This window comes from Monodon monoceros, unplaced genomic scaffold, assembly GCF_005190385.1.
Source record: "Monodon monoceros isolate NGI ecotype Baffin Bay Population unplaced genomic scaffold, NGI_Narwhal_1 Super_Scaffold_5, whole genome shotgun sequence".
NCBI classification, from domain to species: Eukaryota; Metazoa; Chordata; class Mammalia; order Artiodactyla; family Monodontidae; genus Monodon; species Monodon monoceros.
In genome coordinates this window covers 78,677,689-78,695,898 of record NW_021703782.1, presented here as the reverse complement: position 1 = coordinate 78,695,898, position 18,210 = coordinate 78,677,689, and the positions used below count along the sequence as shown (strand labels likewise).

The window sequence follows — 18,210 nt, the reverse complement described above, 5'->3', positions numbered from 1 at the left end:
CACCCCCCGACTCCTTCCCCTCTCAGTGCCTCAACCCCCGTTTCCGAGCCAGCAAGGAAGCTTGTCTGGCAGCACCAACTCAGCTGTCATACCACATCAGTTTTTGTAGGTTCCCAGCTAGTGGAAAAGTGCCAGACGCGGGCAGATGATACACTTAATGAAACGCTCAGGAAGAAAACTTTGGTTCCAGTTACTGGGGGCTTTCTATATAGCATAAAGGCACTCCTTTCCCCCACAGTGTTTCCAAATTGTCTGGTGGTAGGTACCATGCAAAAAAAAAGATGTCATGTTTCTAAACCCTGGAATCAGATCATGTCTTTTCAGAACCTTGTCACACATTGCAGGGTTCTTCCTTTTGGGGATAAATATGGAAAATATTGATAGTGAGGTAGAAGTTGATTCTGTTTGTTCAGCATCAGTGAAAGACCTAGTACATGACTGAAATTACAAAAGAAAAATGAAATGGGACGTCTTCTCCTTGTGAACATAAACTGATGGAATGGCGAGTCATTTATACCAGATGTCAGCTAGAAATAAGGCTGTGTGTCTATCTGTGCACGTGTATGTATATGCTGCTCTAATCTGTAACGTCTGCACAGGGTTTTATGGTTTACAAGGCTGTTTTTATATCCTTTGTCTGGTTTTATTTTATAACAGCCTCATGAAGTTGATATTAGTATTCTCCCCACTCCACAGCAGAGGATGCTGAGGCTCTCCTGGGGCAAGTTGACCCCCAAAGGGTGTGAGCTGGTAAATGGCAGAGCCAGGTCTTGAACCTAAGACTACTGAGCCTGGTTCCAAAATGTACACACCAGTCAGTCTATTAGAGCTGCCAACACATTTGGTACCTGGGATTAAAGCACTACATTACTGGGGGAAGTGAGAGGCTAATCATTTGAATTATATTTGCACTTATTCCAAGACAGTCAAGGTTTGAAACATGCTGGAGTGCGGGGAGGGACAGAAGACAATACTGTTTTCACGCACAGCACTCTTCCCTTGTTACTTATTGGGTCAAGTGACATCATTTGGCCATTGAGGAGTTGGAGGCCCAGAGAGGTTGGAAGACTCTCCAGGGCACCCAGCTTGGAAGTGGCTTGGATCTGAGAGTCAAATCCAGATCCCATGGACACTTTCTGTGCTACTGGGTTGCTACAACCATATATAAATGTAAAATGTGGAAAGGAAGGAACAGTATGAAAAGGGGTGATATAGTAAATAAATGAACAACTGAGATCAATCGTCAGCCTAACGTTTAGTCACTTTACAAACGTGGAAGGTGCAAGGAGCCCAGGGTCTGCTGGCCGTGAGCTCAGCCAGGCTCCTGACCCACAGCCCGAGCTCTGCCCGTTGCGTGCCAGGTCTTGGCTTGTCTGAATTTTCTGCAGCTCTTTGAACCAACAGATAGGAATGCTCTTGAGTTGATCTCTGTCCTCTATTGCCAGCTTCATAGTTGGAAGAGAACTTTAAATTCCAGACTGCGGCAACCCCTCCCTACCAAGTGAGACTGCGGTCTCAGGCTCATTTCAGAAATTCCGTATTTCTCAACGGTGAGTCCATGTTAGTCCTCCAGTTATTTTTAGGTGGGAACTTTATATTTTCTCTTTCATACCAGTTTGGCTTCCCTGCTTAGCAGGGGTTATATTTTCTGTCTAGCAGTAATATTGGAGCCGCCTTATTTTTAGCTTGGTTCATTTTTCTTCCTGTGATTTCTTTTTTCTTCAAATTTAATACACACTCAAATAGGCTTTCTTTCCCTCCCTGCCCCCCTGCCCCAGTTCTCATTCACTGTGTCCTAAGACTTAATCCAAAGGCAGGTTCTAAGTCTCATTTCGTTCCAGGGAAAAGGAAGAGGAAGAGGCTTCAGCAGGCCTTGAGTATCTCTTGTCACATGGGCTGCTACTTGTCATTTTATTAAAGTCTCTTCACAGATCACTCACCCTGTGTGCCCCTAACAAGAAATGCTTTTGACCCCTGCACTCCACCCCCATCCCACCTCTGCAGGGAAAAACCTACTGACCAGGGTAGCGTGAGGGACTCTGAGGGGCTAGACTGCTAGAGGGCCTAGCGTGTGAGCATGTGACTGTGCATGTGTATGTACATACATGTGTGTGTTCATACACGTGTATGCATGTATGTTTGTACATGCAGGTACACACACACATACTCTGGTGCTCCCCAGACCCTATTTCCACCTCTGGCACCCGTAGCATTTGATTCTGGCTCACGGACACCCCACAGGCAACACTTGAAATGGGACCCACGGTTGATGTAATACGTTGTCATCATTTAGTTCATTTATGCCACCCTGCATGTGGTGGCAAGGCAGCAGTGAGAATGCAGTCTAAAACTTGAGGAAACAGACCCCCAGGGACCTGACTAGCCCAGCCCCCAGCACAGGATAAGGTGAGGTGGGGCAGACCCGGAGCCCTGCTCACCCCTTGGCCTCCTCAGAAGCCTTTGATGGCTCCCTGTTGCCTCTCCACTAGAGTGTGATCCTTTTAGCCTGGTGGTAGTTAAGCAGATGACACACATAATCACGTAGCCCCAGAGAAGACTGTATTTTAGGCTGCGAGCTTCTCTAGGGCAAGGACCAGGCTTGACTGATCAGCATTTCCCCATAAACCAGCAACCCGGGAGCTCCGTAGGGAAGAGCAAGTGAAAGAACCAACTAGTGAAGCAGGTTGCCACGTCCAGACCTCCTCCCTCACCCATTTGCCGTACGGATTTCCAGGGTCAGGATCTCACTCCATTTCCCGAAGCACCTTTCTTGTGTTGGAGCCGGAATCCTGTCTCACTCCTATGGATAAGAACTTGTCAAGATGCTTGTAATCCCTTCTGATGCCCTCGGCAAGGAGTCACCTTTCAGGAGGCAGTCTCTTTTGCGACTGGGCCTGAAGGTCTAGACCTGCTTCCCTGAGCACCCCCCCCCCCAAAAGGGCAGCCTGTTTGCTATCACACATCTCAAGTTGATTTTGGTTCATAGCTTGCTGATCAGTGTTGGTTGATGGGAATTACCTCGACTTGTCACTTAGAGGAAAGGATCACAAGCCCCTGGGAGGGTGGGGTCCTTTGCAGTGAAACCATGGGTCCCAAATGCTTTCAGGGATCAGGCCTGTCCTCATAGCTGTGTTTTGGGGAAGCTTTAGTTGTTTGTGGTGCCGAGACTTGTAACTACAGTTCTTTAACGTGTCTCTAAGCATGGAGTGCCTCCACGGATGACCAGGGGCATGTTTGGTGGCTGTGTTATAATTAATATGTACATCTTAGAGTTAAAAACCAAAACATGGTCTCCTCCAAACTCTATTTCCTAAACTTCAAATGTGTAAACATGACATGAAACGGTAATTGTTTAAAAACAGTCACAAAAGCAGAAGCTGTTGATCGGAAGCCTGTTCCACAGGAATGTTAAGTAGAAGATGAGGGAATTCCACAGCCATGGTGCTTCCCGAAAGCAGCAGGGAGCAAGAAGGACAGTGTGCTCAGGCTCTGATGAAGGCAGATGTGGCCAATCCCAGCTGTGCCCCACGACCTCACTCACCTACTCTTCCTGTTGCAGCCTCAGTTTCCCCATCTGTCCTGCAGTTAATATAAAGCTGTTGGCACCATGCCTGGTTCAAAGTAGACCCTCAACAAGTGCTGTCACGAAAAATAATAATAATAAAGAGGATAGTTTCATGTGCCACGTCTGCACGTGAAACTTCCTTTAAAAATATTTTTTAAATTATTCCATTAAAAAACCATGTGCTCTGGGTAAGAAAACATACAGGCATATAGGAAATTAAAAAATGAACTCTCTCTTCCAGAAACAAGAATCATCATTAACAATTTGTTTTATATTCCTTTAGCCCTTTTCCCATTATCTTACAAAAATACACATCTCTACATACTACCAGCATTTTTTTTCCTACATAAATGCTATCCTACTAGACATCGTTCTGCATCACAGATCTTGTCCAAGGTCATTAGTCCTTGTGAGTGGTTCTATAATGTGACTGTAATGCAGTGTATTCAGTCATTCCCCTATTCATAGACTTTTAACTTGTTTCAAGTTTTTCATTCTTACATTCTGCAGCAAACATCTGTGTATATTTATTTCTGCTTGTGGGTCTGGGTATTTCTGTAGAATTGATTTCCAGAAGTGGAACTTCAGGCCTTAGGGTATTTAATTTTTGTTAGATTCACCAATTTGATCCCTGAAAAGGCCATTTCCAGTTTATACTCCCTCCACCAGTCGGTGAGTTTGGCTCCCTTCCTAAGGTAGGCAAATGTTTTAAAAATATTTTTTCCTGTGCTAAATTCTGAATTTGCAAAAGACTGCTTACGTTAGGACTTGCAGGGGATGTGTCAAGATGGATTGGACTTGAACTCGGCCCTCAGAAGCTGGAGTGGGGGTGGGAGCTGAGTGTGTAGGTGGCTAGAACCATGGTAGAGTCTCAGGGTCCCTGGGCTGAGGCACCCTCACCACTAACATTGAGGGTGTGCAGGGGTGGTAAGTACCATCCTAGCTTCTTGAAGGGAGGTGTTAGTGACAGTGCCAGATTCATCTTTGAGCCACTGTACCACCTCTTAACACACTGGGGGTTCGATACATGGGGTCCCAACACAAACGGAAACTCGGACTTGGGGTTCTGGGGCTCATAGAGGGTAGCTGGTTGGGAAAGGCCACCAGTGGTGAGAAGGCCATCTCCACTCAGCATCTCATGGCGCCTCTGCTCTCATGTTCCAGGCATTGATGGCACCTTTCACACAGTATGGAGTCTCTTCAGGACACCTTTTTAGGGCCCCAAGAGGGGCTGTTTTTGTGTTTCCCAGCATAAAAACATTCATTATCCAGATGTTTCCTTCCAAAAATTCTTGAGATGGTCGTATGGATGGTGTAATCTGTGATAGCTGTTGACAGGAAAGAGCCGCTTGAAAGCAGTTCTGAACAGTGGTAGCTTTCGGGGTTCCTAATTCTTGTGTATAGCACCTCACACACACCTTCCCTTTCCCCACCCTTCTTTCAGACAAAACAAAAACACTCCATCGGGTTTTTTGTGCTGCGACACCAAGAAATACAAGATGTAATAGTACAGTCGGAAAGACCGGTAGAGTAGGAATCGTGTGGATTTCTCACTCTGACTTTGGCGAGTCCCTTTGATTCTGGGTTTCCTGTTTGCCCTATTAAATGGGGTTGTTGGCTCTGACCATTAGGATCTGTCTATAACCAGATGGTTTTAAAAACCAAATCACACAAACTTTGTGGGCCAGAAAGTTCTATCTGGAATGAGGGAGTCTTGCTGTTGGTCTTTCTTGTTAAGTTTGGATTGGCTCTTGGCAGGTGGTCACTCCTGGGCCAAGTAGGGATCCCCACTGAGATCCCCACTCTTGCAGTGGCTTTGCTACCATGAGGTCTCCTGAGGGTGGAATTGCAGGTTCCTCTAAGAGAGCTGAGGCTTGGCTGCATCCCTAGTTCTTCAAGGTCAGGAAAAGTGGCAGGTCCCCTCTGCATTGTGATAAAGAGATTTTCTTCTAGACCTGGCTTCTGTGTTGATACACAGTCTTTTCAGGAACTGTTTGAGAAGGGGAGCAGACAAGCAGCCCATCCTAAGACCGTGCATGGTAAGCATGTGAGGAACGATTCTTCACAGAGGCATAAGTTAGGGTTCTCCAGAGAAACAGAACCAATAAGACAGATTAATTGTAAGAAACTGGCTCGTGTGATTATGGAGGCTGGCAAGTCCCAAGATGAGTCAGAAAGACCCAGTAGAGCCAATGGTGTAGTTCCAGTCCAAGTTTGAAGGCCTGAGAATGAGGAGATGCGCTGGTGTTATTCTAGTCCAAAAGCCAACAGGGTCGAGACCCAGACAGAGCCAGTGTTTCAGTTTGAGTCTGAAGGCAGAAAAAAAGTTGATGTCCCAGTACAAATGCTGTCAGGCAGGAAGAATTCTCTTTATTGGAGGAGGGTCAACCTTTTTGTTCTATTTGGTCCTTCAACTGATTAGACAAGGCCCACCACATTAGGGAGAGCAATCTGATTTACTCAGTCTGTGGATTTAAATGTTAATCTCATTCAGAAACACCGTCATAGAAATATCCAGAATAATGTTTGACCAAGTATCTGGGCAACCCTGTGGCCCATTCAAGTTGACCCACAAAATTACTCACAGGCAGGAAAACACAACTTTGTGTTGGTATAGAGCTTCTCCTAGTAGAGGGTTCTTATTGCATATTGGGGTTGAATTTTGGAGGAGTTTGCTGGAAGGTGGTTAGGATGCCAAGGTCAGGGACCCTGCGCACTGTAGGATGGGTGCTCTTGTGTATGTCCCCTCTTCCTTCGTGTGCTGGAGCTACAACACTGGAACAAGAAGCCTGTGTGAACATCCCCTCTTTGTAGAATCAGACTGAGGTCTCTGGAGCCAGAAAGGCTTCCGAGACCATCTGCTTCACCCCCTCCCGCCTCACCTGGAAGGAATCTTAGCCCTAGCGGATCAGGCAGCTGACCAGGGTCACACAGCCAGTGAGCGGAGGGCCAGGCTGGTCCCAGGCTGGCAGCCTCGTCATCACCATCCAGCAGGCTGAGGTTGTCTACAAGTCCTCAAGGAGATTAGTTCCTCTCTTGAAGCAGTTCCAAAGCAAGGAAGCCTGGGGCAGAGAGCTTGCCAGATCTCAGCAAGTCGCTTCCGCCCGGACAGCTGTGCTGGGCATGCGGCACAATGCCAGCAGCACCCCTCAGCATGAGGCAGTGACCCTGCAACCAGCCCCAGGGCTGCCGCCTCCACCAGATGGGTATGGGTGGGGTTTGACCAGTTTGACTGCAAACCTGTCACATGGCAAGGGGGGCTGTTAGGTACAGATGGAGGGAAGGGTCATGCCTGGAAGGGGTCCCTGGCTCTGCCCTGGGAGGCTGGCACCCTGCACCCAATGCCAGTTTGTAATCACTTGCTTAGAGCCAGCCAGCCTGGGACCAGCAGCATGCATTGGCCACCCCTCTAAAGATCTAGAATGTGCTTAAATACCTCTTTGATGGGCAGCTCTCTCCCTCCTGATACCATCCTTTGCTTTCCTCCCAGACTGCCTAACGATTCCTATAGGTACCTACGTGTGGTCCTGGTCAGATAAAGCCCAAGATGACCTCAGTTGCCTTGACTAATGAGCAAACTGATGACCAGAGGAAGGAAATAACCTGCCTGGCGTCACTCAGCACGGTGAAGCTAGGACCAAGCTAGGCGACCAAGTCAGCTCTTCCAGTGCTTGCATTCCCTGCTGACCTGAACGTGTTCATGTTATTTTGGACCTGGTGAAGCGGAAGGAGCACCAACTAGTGTTGGAAAGGCGGTATAGACAGCTGCATGTTTAAGAGCATGGGCTTTGGAGTCAGGCTGCCTCCATCCCTGGCTTGCTGTGTGACTGTCTTTAAAGTGGTGATGCCAGCAGCACCCCCTTATAAAGGTGTTGTGAGAATTAAGTGAGAACTTGGAGGCAGTGCGCTTGGCACAGACCTTGGTACACCGTAGGCACTCAGCACTCTTCAAGTGTATTATTGAGAATTGAGTCTCCTAGACCTTGGCTGAACCACTCTGAGCTGCAGATTTCATACCAGGCAGGTGAGGAGGGGGCTTGGGTGTGGTCTTGGATCCTCCAAGGCTTTGCTCTGGGAGGTTCCGTGAGAAAGGGCTGGCGATGCTGCTCAGTGAGGGGTGTAGCCAAGGTGGTCTGGCACGAAAGCCTGTCCCCCGTGGCTTTATCATATTAGAGTGCGGCCCAAGGCCTCTCTGGAAGCTGAGACCTCACCGTGCCTAGCAGACTGGAAGATCGCACCAGAGGGGTGGCTAGCCCTCTCTGTGAGTACAGGCTGTCAATACTTGGAAGACACGAGGCTGGACCGTCTCTGGCTCTGTTTGCCAAGGCCCCTGGCAGTCCCCCCTGGGCCCCAGCCTCTGTCTGCAGCACGGGGGTCAGAGGACACCTGCCCCTCTTGAGGTTGACCTGAGGGAACTGGTGCCACCCCGACTCTGCCTCGTATCCCAGTGGAAATGCTTTCTTTTCCACTTTTGGGAACTGTTCGCTGGAGTGTGTTTTTCTTTCTGGAACCCCGGGCATCCTCTCTCCACTATTTGAAAGGGTAGATACCTAATTGTTTGGAGGGTTGGACCTTCAGGTCATCACAGTTGATCACCACGCCCTGGTGTTTCCTGCCAGCTTCTGTAAAAGCTTTTTTTCTGAAAGCGCAAACCTGATTGAGACTGCTGGCCCACATTTTGCAGTTTCCTACCCCTCCTCCTGGCATTCAGGGCCCTCCATAACCCAGCCCCAGTTTCCTTTTCTAGCCACTCCCCATCTCCTCTTCCTCAGTAGCGCTGGGCTCGGGACAGCTCACAGTCTTTCGTTTTACCTCACAATCCTTCAAGCTTTCCTCTGTCCACGACTTGGCTCTGTTGCCCTTTATCCTGGGGCCCTGTCTTCACCCATCTGAATCTTCCTTATTTCCTTGAGTATATTCTACCCTGGGCCCCCCATTCATTGTCTGTGATGCCAGGCAGGTCCCTCGGCTTCTGTGGCCCTTGAGGGGCCTCTTTGCACTAGGACTTGAGATCCTCTGAAAAGCCACCTTCTCCCTAAGGTTTTTCGAAATCCCTGGGACTGCCTTTGTTTTCTGCCTCTTCCAAGCTGCCACTGTCTGTACCACTTTAGAACTGGGTTGGTCCCAGCAGAGGCTCTGAGGCTGCCAGTCACCCTTGCCTGTCTGTGTCATGGGGATAAGGAATGACATGCAGCCAACACCCAGGACAGTGCCGGGCACAGGCAGGTGTTCAGTAACTCGTAACTGTCATTCGCTCAGCACTTAGGGATGCTGGTGTCCCGATTCTCCTGCTAAACCACGGCTCCTCTGGGGGTGGGAGGAGCCTTGTCTCCACGTGAGTGCTCAGCATTGGCCTGGGGTCCGCCTTAGCACCCAGTACGGGCTCAGTGGTGTTTGAGAAAGAAAAGCAGGCAGGCTCCCTGATTGCCTGTGAATGTGGGTCTTCCGTTGACATGGAAGCAGAGAGCTGTCTTCCTGAGAAAGTTGCTGCACTAAATGGATGCTCGTTGATGCACTGCCTTGAGCCTGGGAGCAGCCTGGATCCTGGAGTGGCAAGTTCGCCTCAGTGAGTCTCTGCAGGGGATGGCGACAGAACTCAGGCCTGCAGCCACTCGGAGGCCTGTGCACGCGAAGGCAGTCACTGGAAGAGTGCAGAGTGATGGGCAGGGCGGAAGGGCCTGACCATAATTGCAGGCAGCTCCCGAGAGCTCTGTGAAGAGGCCCATGTGGCCTTTTAAATCGTGAGCAAAGCACATTCGGTGTCATCAGGGGTGTGGGCTCGTCTCCCCCAGGGACCACAGAACAGGGCCCTCCAGGGGAGACCCCGTCCTGTACAGATGTCCAAGGGCAGGGATCAGACCGGGCTCCCTGACTCAGATTTGGGCCTTCCCCTCGCCCTTGGGCTGAGCGTAAAAGAGCAAGCGGTGCAGGTTCCACCGGGCAGTGACAGGCCTGCACGGCTCCCGCCGACGTGACCATTGTTCTTGTTCCACACCCTTGCTCCACAGAGCTCACCCTCTTTTTCTGGGGTGTTTCTATGCACGTCTGGAAACGAGATGGTAAGAGAACTCCAATTAGTCAGTCTCGTGGCTTCTAGACAGCTCCGGAAACCAGACTAGATGGAGGAGGGGGTGGGGCCTCTGCCTGTGTTGTGTTGGGTTTGTGTCCAGGCTCCGTCTCCAAGCTGCCCTACCCTTGCTGCCTGGCAGGGTCCGCCCCGAGGACCCCTGCTGCCCCATGCTGCCACCTCAGCCTCAGGGGGCCCCCTGCATTCAGGCATTCATTAGGAGGAGGGCCTTTCTCCAGCAGATGTTTTAACAATTTAGATGAGGAGAGCGTCCCCTGCCTTCCCTTTGATGTGGTGCCCGGAACTTGGCGGGATTTCGGCTGTGTCTAATTAGGAACAGCTGCCCGCCCCTCCTGTGGAACTCCTCACTTGGGCTGTGGTGCCGGGTGTGCTTTTTAACACCTCAGGCCTGACTGAAGTAGATGCCCCTGCCTCCAGAAGATTACAAACAAGACAGTCTGATAAAAGAGACATGAGGAAGCATCTGGGAAAGGTAGGAAGAAGAGCCCTGGTCTAAGAGTTAGAGGACCTGGGGCTTTGTCCTTCCCCAGGCCTCAGTTTCTCCATCTGTAAAATGTAGTCATTAGACTCCTGGGCACTGAGCCCTCCCCTGTGTGTTTTGTGTTCCGCACAAGAGTTGATCTGGAGCAAAGCTGCCACGTGGAGGCGAGAGATTGCCAAAGCAGCAGCTAAAATCAGAAGTTGTGGATCCAGAAATGGAAGGTTCATAGATGGGTGCTGAAACCCTGTCATCTCCAGTGCAGGGTTGCCTGTTAGAGTTCGTAAGCAGGCCTTCTGTGGCTCTGGGGGATGAAGGGTGATCTCAGAGGAGGAGGGTTCTTGGAATGGTATTCCAAGGATGCCCCAGTAGTGGTAACTGACATGAAGTCAACATTCCCGGAGTGCCTTCTGTGCACCAGGCGCCGTTCTAAACACTGAACGTACAAGAATTCGTTTGATCCTCATAACATCCTGGACACTGTTGTCCCCGCTCCAGAGATGAGGAAACTGGGGCAACTTGCTCTGGGTCCCCCATTGGGGCCGGGATTCGGGCCCCAGCGGTCTGGCAGGATCAGTGTTTTCAGCCGCTGCGCTGTGCTGTTGAACCTGTCGCTTTCCTGGACCCAGGGCTTTGCCTCCCAGGTGGCGGGTGCAGGGCAGCACCAGTCAGTGGCGCTGCATTGTCCTAATAATGCAGTCCTGGCCCATGGAGGCCTGAGGGTACAGCCAGGCAGGCCCACCACCGACTGAGTAGAGGTTTCTTGGGCTGACGGGATGGCAGGGCCTGGGACTGGAAGCCTCCTTGGCCACACATCTCTATTGAGCTCTGCCACCCTGTCATTTGGGATCTGGTGTGGATTCCCAGACAAACCAGCTGGGAAGATTAGAGGTGAGGGGCCTGCAGGCTGGCATCTGTCATTTCCAGCTAGGCTCCTGCATGTCTGTGCCAGCCTCACCCTGCCCAGCTCCACCCTGCCTGGGGGTTCTCCAGCCTGCACCTCTCCTTAGACAGTCTTGGGGGTGCTGTCCCGTGGCATTCAAGGCCGTCCAGAACCACTTCCACCTGCCTCGGCATCCCCTCTCAATGGGCCTCCTGGACGGCCCACCTTCCCCACATACACCTCGTGCTTCCAGCCCCTGTGCCTCTGCTTCGGTCCTTCCTTCATCAAACACCCAACTTCCCTGCCATACCACCGTGCCATGCCCTCATGTCTAAATTCTTTAAGGCCTTCCCAGATTTCCCTCAACTGAGTTGTAGAGTCACATCTGCTCCCTGTTGAGGACCCTAAGCCTCCTCTGTCTGTGTTGGGGGCTCTGGCCCTCTTTCCCCAAGGGCTCCCTGAAGACCAGGACTGTGTCTGCTTCATCTCCGTCTCCTCTCGTGCTGGGCATTCAGTAGATGCCTAGTGGGGTGTGAGGACAGGTGGATGCTGGCGCTCCCAGAGAAGGCTGGGTGCACCAGCGAGTACATTGATTTCCTCGGCCTGTTTCCCAGAGGTGAGGCCAAGCCCTGCCCTCCTTTCTCTCTTCCTGAAAGGAAGGTAAAGAGGTAAAGAAGAGGTTTTTTTTTTTCTTCTAGTCTTTTTCATTAGATGTGTGCCTGCCTGCTTTCAGAATACTGACCTGAGGCTATGCATAATAAAAAGAAATGTATATAATGAGGCTGTTATAATAGATATCAAGATCCACAATAGAAGGAAGGGCAAGTGAAAATGATTCTACCCAATATCTAAGCTAACCTAGCTATTGAGGTTAAGCATCAAAATTAACCCTGAGCTTCCTGACAGCCAAAGGAAATAAACAAAACAAAAACACACAAACAAAAAACTGTGAGGGGGAGGCACGGAGTTGGTGAACACCAGAGCAAAGCATAGCTTGTTGCCAATGGACTTGGGGAACTTGAAACACTTAGAGCCACTCAGGAGGCCTCTGGTTTGCACCAAGCTCTGTCCTGGGCCTCTCACTCAGATGATCCCCTCGGCTCTCCTTGCCTCTCAGGGCCACAGCCCTTGGTCAGTACACCAGCCTCACCCTCCTGGCTCTGTGCCCTTGGTGAATACGCCCAGGGCCCCTTCCAGTTCCAACATTCTCCGATTCTAAAACAAAGTGCTCTCATTTTTTTTTTTTCCTCCATATATAGTTCTACTTGAAAACCTTTCTACTTCAGAAGCCGACAGAAATCCCTACCCTGTCAATTTAATGTTCCTGCTCCCTGCCTAAGAGGCATAACATCACAGCCTGCCACCCAATATTAAAGGTCATTTTCCATGAATTTATAGACGGTGATGTCCAGATAACTTGTGACTTAAAACATACAGTTACCAGCTCCCCTATTAGGTCAGTCTCTGGACCGTCGCAGATCGGTTTGGGTAATAAGGAGGACGGGCCTGGTCATTAGGCAGGGGACAGTGATGTCTGGTGAGCTGGCCTGGCGCAACTGCCCTTGACTTCCTGGGGCTCTTGGCAAACGTCTCCTGGGAGAGGAGATGTTCCCTTAAATGGGTGTTTTCTCAGGCAAAGGCAGCTGCTTCCGAAACACACAGCTCCTATAAGCCCAACTTAACATCGTATTTACTTTCATGTGATCCACTCTTAACTACATTTTTTCTTTACTAACATACTTATTCATTATTTAAAACAACTTTGAAAAATTACTATGCAATAATTCCTCCCTCTATACACAGTAGCTGTTTATCTTCCTGTATCAGGTTTTCTGTCCTTTATTCATGTGTATCTGTACTTACAACATTGCTGTCATCAGAGTTTAGATATTATGGGCAAAGTGTGTGATGACGGTGTTCAGCAATTCCTAAGCAAGGAGTAGAATTCCTCTGGGGCATTGTTCACATTGCCCAGGACTTGTTTAGAAAGCCCACATTATACGGTTTGCTCAACACATAAACAGTCTTGTATTTCACTTTTTAACTTAGCATAATTTCATGCACGCTATTCCATGTAGCTACATAATCTTCAGATTTATCATTTTAATGGCTGTTTAATATTCCATCCAGTTAGCATGCCGTAATTTACTTAACTACTCCCTATTGTTGAGGCCTTAATGAAAATTTGAATTCACCATGTAATAGGGGGGAAGCTTGTTTTAATGATTACCATCATAACATCCCCTACCCTAACTGCATGCCGTTACTAACCCAGCTTTGGTGAGGTGCAGATACTTTGGGAACAATAAATCCTGTCTGAGAGGTGTATGCCCAAGTCCCTCTGATTTAATAGCTAATCTGTTCCCTGCACATGTTTTCCTTTTAAGCTAGTGTTTATGTAGACTATCCATCTCTTCTGAATATTGTGTAATACTGGGCTATATGCATTTTTCATCTTGTTCCAGGTACCTTATCACTGAAGTCAGGGACTTTCATAAATTGGAATTTGGGGTAAAGAGGGGTTTCTGGCTGTCAGTTGTCATTCATTTATCCCACCCACATTCATGGAATATCTGTTTGCATCTGGGCTCTGTGTGAGAGGGAGAGAGAAAGCAAGGATGTTCATGATTATTGGGGGCCCACAGAAGTGCATCCACGAGTTGCTTTGTGGCCCAGGATTAAATGACGATTTGCATGCAAAGTGCTTTGTAAACTGTAGCGTACATGTCAGTGGTTGCTGGTCCTGCTTGTGAAAGAGGATGAAGTGGAAGGTGGTTTTCCTATGTCGGTGCCTGTCAGCTGCATTCCCAATGTCCCCATCCCTTGGAATTCTCCAAAGCCAGGAAGCTCCACTGCACTCCTTAGAGCCAGGGGCGGCAGGGGTGCGGAGGATATGACCCCACAAAGCAAGCACTTTGGCAGATTTCGTAATTTACAGAGTTGTCTCCAGTACCTTACAGTTGGTCTTTGCCTTAAAATGACCAAGTCCTGCCTTTTGTAGCTCTTCTCTTCTCCTCTTACCCCCCATGAAAAGGAAAGCATCATCCTCAAAACTAATAAATCATCCCAGTTTACTCATGGGACCCAATAAAGCCGTGTTTTGCCAAAGTAAGGGACATCTTCTCAGAGGAGACATGATTTTAGGCAGCCTGAGAACCACATAGTGAGGTTTTTCCCTTTTCATTTACTTTCTTTCTAAAAAGAGAAGGTTATTCTTGTTTGCCAAAGAAAGTATCTTGGTTTGCTGCTTAGACCTCCCGCCTGCCCCCACCAGCTCTCCAGTACTTGCCATCTTCCTTTTCAGCAGAGAGAAAGTGAGCCTTGGGCTTGCCTCCTGGCAGTGGTACCCACCTAGTTGGTTTTGTTCTTGTTCATTCTTTTTATGTTTATCATCTGTTTTTGGTAAGGATAATGGCTTATGGGATGGTGATTAAAAGTTTCCTTTTTAAGTGAATTTATTTACTCTAAAAAATGAGGCAACATCAATAACAATGGTAAATAATAAGCCAGGTGGTACTTGAAAACAGCAAAATTATGAAGTCGGTATGTAACTCAGTGAAGTTTGGGAGATACTACCACAGCGCTATTTAATGTCATCACTAAAGGTCACTACCCAGCATTGGTTAGTTTCTGTTGTATCAGGGCCTGTGCGCAGAGGTGGATTTTTTGTCGACCCTATGAGCTGGCCTTGGATCATGAAGCCCAGTCTAAAAGAATGCTCTTTCTCAGAAAGGCTGACGTCATTCATGTGTTTTGTCAACTGCTCTTCAAGGCACATGACTCCTGTGGGTTTCTACTATATCTTTATGGCACTGGACCTCTGATTTGGAGAATGCCTCGAGGTTCCACTTAAATAGCTCACTCTCACCACCCTCAGTGCTTTTTTATCAAGCCCCACCACCCCTCTCCCACCTCCTTGGACCTGGTGCTCCAGCAAAAGTAGACAGTGAATAGACACACGGTGGAATATTATTCAGCCTTAAAAAGAAATGAACTTCTGACACACGCTGTAACATGGAAGAACCTTAGAAACATTATGCTACGTGAAATAAGACTGTCACAGAAGGCCAAATACCATATGATTCCACTTATATGAGGTACCTAGGTAGTCAAATTCATAGAGACAGAAAGTGGAAGGGTGGTTGCCAGGGGCTGGGGGAGGGGAAATGGGGAGTTAGTGGGGGGCCGTTTCAGGTTAGGGTGAAGATAAAGTTCATGAGATGCATGGTGGTGATGGCTGCACAACAGTGCGCATATACTTAATACCACTGACTTGTGCACTTAAATGTGGTATAATGGCAAATGTTATGTACATCTTACAAATAAAACAAGAAAGTGGGCAGTGAGCACGTTCTCTCCAGCTGCACTGCCTTGGCTTGCCCTGGTCCTACCACAGGGAATCCTGTCCCTCTCCTGTTTCCACTTGTCAGAGCTGTCAGTTCAAATGTCATCTCTCCTCCTGTCTCATCCCTCCCAGGCCCTGCAGCAGCCCCTTGGCTGCAGAATATTATGGTGATTTAGGTGCCCGTTGTATCTCTTCTGGAAACAGTGGGCTTGCCGAGAGCAGCCTCAACAGCGAACCCCCTCCTTTCCCCCGTCCTCACGTTGGCCCTGCGCACAGTGGGTGTTTATGATCAAAGCAAGAAAAGTGCCCCTGTGTGAGGAGGAAGCACCTGATCGTAGCATCATCCTGGAATCCATCATTCAGCCACTGCTGGCCTCTCAGGAATAAGCAGCAGCTGAAAGGAACATGCCCTGTCTGGGGCCTCATCTAGATGGGCGGTCGCCCCTCAGCCCACACTGGAGCCAGGCCTTGGCATCCTCTCCAGAAGATTAAGAGCTTTCCTTCCTTATTCAGAAGTGAAACTGGACATCTGCTCTCAAGTTTCTTGGCTGTATTCAGTGTGTTAGAAGATAGGCAGGCCCTGGGGGAGGTAGAAATGCAGGAAAAGGGTCATTCCTGGGGCTTTGTAGGGGAAAAATCAGTGACCCTGCGTCCCCTGGGGGTGGCTCTTGGCTTCGTAGGTCTTTAAAATGAATATGTGAGCTGGGTGGAAACTTGAGGGTCATTTGGCCCAAGCTTCTCATTTTATAGCTCGGGAGTGACAAGTCCAGAGACCAGGGAGTTGCCCTAGTGGGAAGACCACCCCCGCCTTGGTAAGCGATGGGGCTGAGAGCTCTGCCTGTCCCGGGCTGGTGTCAGAACACACCCGGAACATCACGCTCACTTCTGCGCCGCCCGTGCCCTTGAAGACTGCAGGCGGTGGCAGGGAGGCTTCTCAGGGAGGCTTCTTGTTCTATTGTTTGGTCCAGAGCCTGAGATCTCTGTGAGGAAGCCTTGAGCAGTGAGAGCAGAGACCCCGCCCTCGAGGGGTGGGACAGAAGTTAAATACAGCCTCCACCTCCCTGGCTGGCGGCTCTGAATTCCTTTGGTGTCACCTGGTGGGTCCCAGGTGAGGAAGCACGTGCTGTGCATGCTTTACATCTCTGCTTCCTTCCTTTTTGACTGCAGAATTTCAGAGGCAGGAAAGCGTCCGGTCCCAGCACAAAGGCATCCAATTATACGATACCCCTTACGAACCCGAGGGCCCAAGCATGGACTCCGACTCAGAGAGCACGGTCAGCCCCCGACTGCGGGAGAGCAAGCTGCCCCAGGATGATGACAGGCCCGCTGATGAATACGACCAGCCATGGGAATGGAACCGGGTCACCATCCCAGCTCTGGCAGGTAAGGAGCCAGTGGCCCTGCTCAGAGGCGGCCGCTGACCCACATGGCACTCACCTTTGTAAAGGGAGTAAGTGCACGGGTCCCTGCCTGCTCAGGTAAACCACAGGGTTTCTAGTACAGCTGGGCCCTTCAAGGATGAGGAGGGTCCTGGAGGAAGTCCCTTAGGCCAGGCCTAGGGGAACTCCCGGGTCTGGCCTCCAGGGTCTCCGTTCCAGTCCCTCCCCCCATCCCCAGAGACAGCCCAGATGATCTCATTGTCTGACTCTGTCTTGGTCCTGTTGGTAATGCTCTAGTTCACTGAAGCCAAGATTTCAGATTTCAGAAGGAAATCTTAGAAGCTAGAAGAAAATCAATCTGCAGAGTGGCTCCTATTGGGCCTTGTGGAGCCCAGTGGCTCCATCCTGTCATACAGCTGCTACAGGCCTGCATGCATCCAGGGCTGCTGCGTTTCCTGTCCCAGCTTCAGCACGAGCCCATCCACAGAGCACAGGCCGTGGCCACATCCTGACCTCAGGAGTTGACCCCACCCCTGGCCTAGAGCCCCTTGAATGACTCAGGTGCCTCTCCTCTCCCACAGCCGTATGGAAAGCAGTCTGCCACATGTGTCACCTGTCCTAAGCTATGTACACACCCTTTGATCCTAACCCCAGTCCTTAGGATCCAGGCTGAGGTTATGATCTAAAGCACAGGAAAGGCATGGTGATCATGAGAGATGAAGAATGACCTGAATGTCCAGCAATGGGGGTCGGTTAAATGGAATATTGTGCAGCCACTACAAAGTGATGTTGACACAGAGTTTATAACAACCTAGGGAAATGCTTATGTTTAATGTTAAGAGGGGAAAAGTCAGATGCAAAAACACTTTTATGCTTCTAAGAGTTTAGGCATATAAACAGACATTGAGTGAGTAATTTAATTCTTACCACATTGAAGGTCAGAAAGGGAGAGTTTTTATTTTTATTTAAGATTCATTTTGCCTTGAATCTCCCATTTTCATGCACAACTAGACCCGCCCTCCCTTCCTAGCCCCCTAAAGCGAGGCCTCTGCCCTCCACTCATCTTGATTCCCTTGCTCGAAGTTCTGACTGTTCTAGCACAGACTACTCACAGTTCCCTGGATGTAGCGCACTGTGCAGTCCCATGCCTTCTGTCTCAGTGGCCTTCCCTGCTGTGTCCTATCTGGAAACATCCTGTGCCTCCTTCGCCATCCCTGTGAGCCCTCCTGGTACGCAGCCACATGTCCCACGGGCTTCCTTGCTGCCTCTCTGAGCCTGTTGAGCTTCCTGCACATGACTCTGGTGGGGCACTTCCCTCACCATATAGACTCAGTGCTGTAGGTGCTGGGCCCGCCTGCCAGGCCTTGATGTCAGTCAAGAGCCAGAGCCGAGAGTAGTCATGTGGCTGAGGTCCTTGGTCACCTCAGGTCTCTCCTGTGCATTTCACATCCTCCTCTGCCCTCGGCACAAGG

The 18,210-nt window shown here is 49.7% G+C and overlaps 1 protein-coding gene across 2 annotated transcripts in view; it reads left to right on the top strand.

Moving 5' to 3' along the window:
- SHB (SH2 domain containing adaptor protein B) overlaps positions 1-18,210 on the top strand; it is a 137,856-nt gene that overhangs the window by 70,451 nt on the left and 49,195 nt on the right. For both annotated transcript variants that reach the window (XM_029201531.1, XM_029201532.1), the window contains exon 3: positions 16,527-16,742. In XM_029201531.1, coding sequence (XP_029057364.1) covers positions 16,527-16,742 — 216 coding nt within the window. The remainder of the gene's footprint in view (positions 1-16,526; positions 16,743-18,210) is intronic.